We start from the raw sequence: 5,495 nt of genomic DNA, 5'->3' as shown, positions 1-5,495 counted from the left end.
ATGTTCTCGTAATTGTCATTTTTAAATGAGGTGGCTGTAATTCAGGTCAGTTCCTCTTCTCTACAGCAGCCACTGGCTCTGATGTAAGTGGTGAGGCACGTAAGAAGGAGATGGAAAACCATGTGTACTTTGGAGAAGCGTAAGACATATATCACATTTTTCACTACTCAAAAGGGAATGACTCTGTCCGTTTCTGCAGGAGCAGTGAGCTGTGGAGTTGTTCTTGCTTGCTCAACAAAACACGTCCTGCCAGAGCGAGGATTCAAACTGGCAATCCCCTAATTACTAGCTAAATCCTTTAACAACTAGGTCACAGGCTGGCGTGCAGGATGAATGCCGTTGGATCAATAAGTGACAGTCCTCACCCCGCTGTGTTTTCAGCCTAAATCAAGTGCATTATCCAGACTGATTAAACGGCAGGTAGTATAACCTTCCGTGCCCTCGGCTCTCAGGATAAACTCGACCTCCGACTTGGGAAACAACTGCACCATTATTAGAGTTTCTGCCTGTGTACTCTGTACTCTGTACTCTGTACTCCAGATAAATGTAATACTGAAAGGACAGAGGGACACGTCCAGAGTGGAGTAGGGCCAAAGACAGGTGGATATTAATAGTAGAAGAAGAAAGTTTGGAGGGTAGATAAGAAGAGACGTCTGCGAACTGACACAGACACAAGTACAGACACACTGTTTCTTAATGAAAAACACGTTTCTCTTTGTTTCCTTTTCAGAATAAAGTTCTGGACATTGATGGAGTGAAGGTGAAGCTGCAGGTGAGAAAAATCATCTAAAGGTTCAATGTGCACAAACACAGCAGTTTGAATGCCTGCGTCAACGTACTGATGTAGTAATTATATGTTTATTATATACAGTATATACATTTTAATATGGTTTTAACACTAATGCATACACAACTCCCTCAAACCAGCTTGGCAACATAATAATCTCAAAAAATACAAATCACAACACGAGAGCTGTTTTGCTCTCGCTCCATATATGGTCAAAGGAAGCTCAGTTCAGGTGAGGAACCAGCTGCTATTGATCTGCTCTAATCTTTGAGCCTCTAGGTCCTTTAGGAAAACCTGCGAATTAAAAACTCATGTTTTTTTTAAACATGCAGGAAAAAGAGTGAGGCTTGCAGAACAACCAGCTCAGTCCTCACAAGGCATGAAATAAGGCTCTATTTGTTTTGTTTTTTTTAAATCGATGATTCCTCACTTTATAAACAGCTATAAAGTGTTTAGTCAGCTTAGTGCACGGCAGCAGTAAAACTGTCGCCATTAATGTTGCTGTTTATCATAACCAGGCTGGTCCTGTATGTGTTTCTGGAAATCACCTAATCTGACTAGAGCTCCTAGAAAACTGGATCCAGTTTTGACAGGTTGAACATCTCAACACATCAACTAAACGTGACCTGGCTTCCTGCAGCTAAATGTCAGCGACTCCATCGACTCACTGGTGACATCAGTGTGTTTTATTGCGTTCACGTCTTACTGCGGTGCCTCCCTTCTTTTTCCAGGCATTCAGTTCACGCACCATACTTTACAGCACACTGAGCCGGTCTCATTTTTCATCTTTTAGACTGGGTGTCAGAGGACATGTAAATAAAACGGATGATGTTGTCCTGAGCTACACTGGACCAGCAGAGCAAACACTGGAATACCAATTTGGATTCACTGATCACCCCTGCTCTCTCACTCTCTGCAGATCTGGGACACAGCTGGACAAGAGCGCTTCCGTAGTGTGACCCACGCCTACTACCGCGACGCCCATGGTGAGGCAGTCGTCTTCAGTACATGATTGAAATATTTCACAAAAAGCTTGGTAAAAGTACATTGCACAAATCTTTTAAAACTTTCTCACTTTCCTCAGCTTTGTCTAAAACCAACAAAGGTGCTTTATATTGAACTGGTAGCTTTTTATGTGTATAATTCACGGGTGTACCGCAGGGCTCCGTTCTAGGACCTGTTCAATTCTCCTTTACCAGGAAGATTTTTTAAGACTTCTGAAACAGCAGAATCTGAATTCTTGAAGTTTATACTTGTTCAGACAAATAGTATTAACTGTATATTAAATATATATCAGTCTCAATATTACAGAGAATTTTACACATTATGAAAATGTTAGAAAAATATCTTACAATATATAATTTTCTTATTCGCTAGATGCAGTCGACGTGTTGCTGTAAAGACATAAGTACTAACTGTACTAGTACAAAAGTATACAGAGAATCTCATGCTGTCAACACAGATAATAAATCCTGTTTGTGTTGCCCCTTTTCAATAGGTTTAGTACAAGGAAAGTATTTGAATGTCTCAGTATGCAGTACAGTTATTAACAGAGTGGGCAAACGGTGGCTTTTCATCTTTAGCCACTTGATATTCAGACAGTGTTGGGAGGTGTTTTTGTCAGTTTGTCATCTAATGTGAAGGAACAACGCGTTGCCTGGTTTGACTTTTAATGTGTTTGCAGTCGAGCAGGTCCTTATGCAAATGAACCCAGACTGGGTTTTGTGTATGTGTGGACCACTACATGCACGATTTAGAGTTGAAATGATCCGTGTGTCTCACCATTATCTTCATTATGCATTTCATGGTTTGCTGATCAGTCAACACGAAGACGGCAGGATTTATTTGCATCTGTCTGCTGAATGTGAGGAACCTTGAAGGATTTTAAGGAGAGTCTATTTTGGGAGTAACATCTCAGAGCGTAGTATCGTGCATTTTTAGAATGCAACCTCAAAGAGTCGAGTCACTTAAAATATGTCATCAACGACTATCAGTGGTGAAAGGGTGCACACACACACACGCTTTTGAAAGTGTGACCATTTCAAATTGGTGTTCACTACTTCACTTTCACAGCTTGGACAGTGAGTCTGAGGGACTCAGATACCTTTATGACAATCCTGAATCGGCCTTCGTATTAGTTAGGCTAATATACTCGGTTCACCGTGACTTTTAAATGGGGTTTCGCTGCACAATCGATACCCGTTTTGTTTACGTTCAACCTGTTCTCATGTGATCAGTATAGTGAAGCCGTTTTCATGGCTTTGCCTTGATTGGGAATTAGTTCATTCAGGATCTAAACCCCCATCTCAAGGCAGATTAGTTCATGTGCATCTGTTGATGAGCGATGACGCGTTACTTTGAAGGATGCACGCAAACGTGGAGCAAAACTAGTCTACAAAGGGTAAACGGTTAAAGGCCAAACACGATGGTCCATGATACACAAACTGCAATGGTAGTGACTAAACAGATAGAACAGACAGAAATCAAAGCACAGGAGAGCAATAGATACACAGCTGAAGTACAGAATCACTGGGCTACATAAGCCACAAAGTTTAAACAAAAAAAAAAAAAAAAAAAAACAGGTACAGAAAAAAAGCTTGAGTAAAGGCTGCTTCAAACTGAACAACAGCTTAGAAACTGGCAAACAAACGAGCAGAGGGAAGGTCTCAGGTTTATATACAGGGGAGGAGTTAACAAGGCACAGGTGAAGATGGTTAGGTAGACGAGGGGGCGTGGCCAAAAGAAACAGGCTGAGAAATGTCTAATTGAAAACACAGTGCACCTGTAGACATTATAAAAACAATGATTAGGAAGATAGTTTTATAATGGTTGTCCAACTAAATGTGCGATTGATATTTCAGCCACTGACAGCACGGCACACAGCTTCAATTTACAGAAAAGCTGACAACAAGGTTTCCTCGACCTGGAGATTGTCTACACTTAAATGGAACTCAGCCTCATCACCGTGAACATTTCAGGAGACAAATGGGAGAGGTTGCATTCCGAGAGATGGGTGTGTGTGGGGGGGGGGGGGGGAAATAGTCCGTGACTCACTTTTGGGTCTTGTGAGGACAGAGGAATACTTTAGATGTTGCTCGACTGTGTGGGAGAAAAGTACACGTTGTACTGCACTAATTTCCCTTGGAGCCAATCCCAGCAGTTGTCGGGTGACAATTGAAAATAACCCCTAATCAATTAACCTAACACTTTGTATTAGGAATATGGGAGAATGCTAGGATACCTGGGGAAATTTATTCAACTCTAACCAGCAATTCCCAAAGTCTTTATATATTTTTATCTGTGAATACTTGAAATATTAGTCAAAACTGTTTTTAGCTTTTACTTCTTGAACTTTCTTTAGTATTTATTTACCTTCTGTGTCTTTCAGCTCTTCTTCTTCTGTATGACGTCACCAACAAATCTTCCTTTGAAAACATAAGGGTAAGTCCGCAGCACACCTCCATAAGAACGGACGGATGAACAAATGTTATTGGCTATGAACGGCTGTGTTCGTTGGACCAGGTCTTGCTGTACTGAAGCCGAATCTCACTACACCTCGTCTCCCACCGCCGCTGTTTTGGTCAGTGGCTGTAGTATTATTACAAGGTAGTTACGGAGCACAATTTACAAGATGTACGTTTATGGACTGTGGAGGGAAAAGTCCGTGCAGTGAATTCTGTTTGGGTTTTTTAACAGCGTTCACTACCGTGGCGCCTGCTCGGCTCGTGGGGCTCCGGCTGTGAAACGTCTGTGTTTTTATTCACTCTGACAACGGAAACACTGGGAACAGATTAGATGATGAAGGATGAGATTGATAAGAACTGCATAAGGCCTATGCAAAGGAAACTATTTAGTGGAATTGTGTTACATCCCCGAGCAGCTAGAGGAGGATATATGGTTTCATAAAGTCAGGCTTCAGACTTCACACCAAATATCTCCTCATTTAAATTGGTTTCTGAAGTTTTTAACCAATCATGTTTATTCTCTCTACTGTAAACTGAAGCAACCACAAACGTGACTGCACTGTGTACACTGACAACAGGAACTCTACAGCAGGGGTCACCAACTATTTGTCCAGGGTTTTTCTGGACAGACTCTTTGGGGTCCAGACACTCAAATAAAATAAAGAAAAACCACATATTTGTCTAACATTATATCATTACATATCATCGTATCATTACTTGTTACTTACTAGTGTGTGTGTACGCAGGTTTGATAAATACAGATTTCTTTGTTGCTGCTCAGAGCAGAACCTGTTCCACCTCAGATCCACCAATCCTCTGGTACGAGCAGAAGATGGACGGATGAATGTTTGTGCTGAAATGATGGACAGAGCTAAGTATAGCAGATATAAGCGGTGAGATCTCTCCCCTATTACTGTCGCTCACAGCGCCACCTATGGTAAGACGAACAGAAGGTCACACCAGCTGGTGTCACACGTGTCATCATACCTGCTGTTAACTGCTGTGTATAAGTAGAGCCGGCGGCAGAAGGAGTAGCAATTTTCCCCTGCTCTAATTGATGCCGGTCATCAGATGAAACGGTTGTTTCAGAGCAGCAGAGGGGCTGTTAAAGGAAGGAGAGGTTATTCATCACCAGCTTCTGCCACAGAAATATGACGGGCCCATCTACCCTGAGAGATCATTAGAGGTGCTTCTCCACTGCCTGGTTGGAGCTGCAGCTGTGGAAGGGGTGGGGGGTTGGGGGG

The 5,495-nt window shown here is 42.1% G+C and overlaps 1 protein-coding gene across 1 annotated transcript in view; it reads left to right on the top strand.

Moving 5' to 3' along the window:
* LOC103393008 (ras-related protein Rab-26-like) overlaps positions 1–5,495 on the top strand; it is a 28,355-nt gene that overhangs the window by 9,714 nt on the left and 13,146 nt on the right. The window contains exons 3-5 of the mRNA XM_008329804.3: positions 731–772; positions 1,707–1,773; positions 4,176–4,228. Coding sequence (XP_008328026.1) covers positions 731–772; positions 1,707–1,773; positions 4,176–4,228 — 162 coding nt within the window. The remainder of the gene's footprint in view (positions 1–730; positions 773–1,706; positions 1,774–4,175; positions 4,229–5,495) is intronic.

The sequence above is a fragment of the Cynoglossus semilaevis genome, chromosome 17 (genome assembly GCF_000523025.1).
Source record: "Cynoglossus semilaevis isolate Cse_v1.0 chromosome 17, Cse_v1.0, whole genome shotgun sequence".
Classification (NCBI taxonomy): domain Eukaryota; kingdom Metazoa; phylum Chordata; class Actinopteri; order Pleuronectiformes; family Cynoglossidae; genus Cynoglossus; species Cynoglossus semilaevis.
This window is presented reverse-complemented; position numbering and strand designations above follow the sequence as displayed.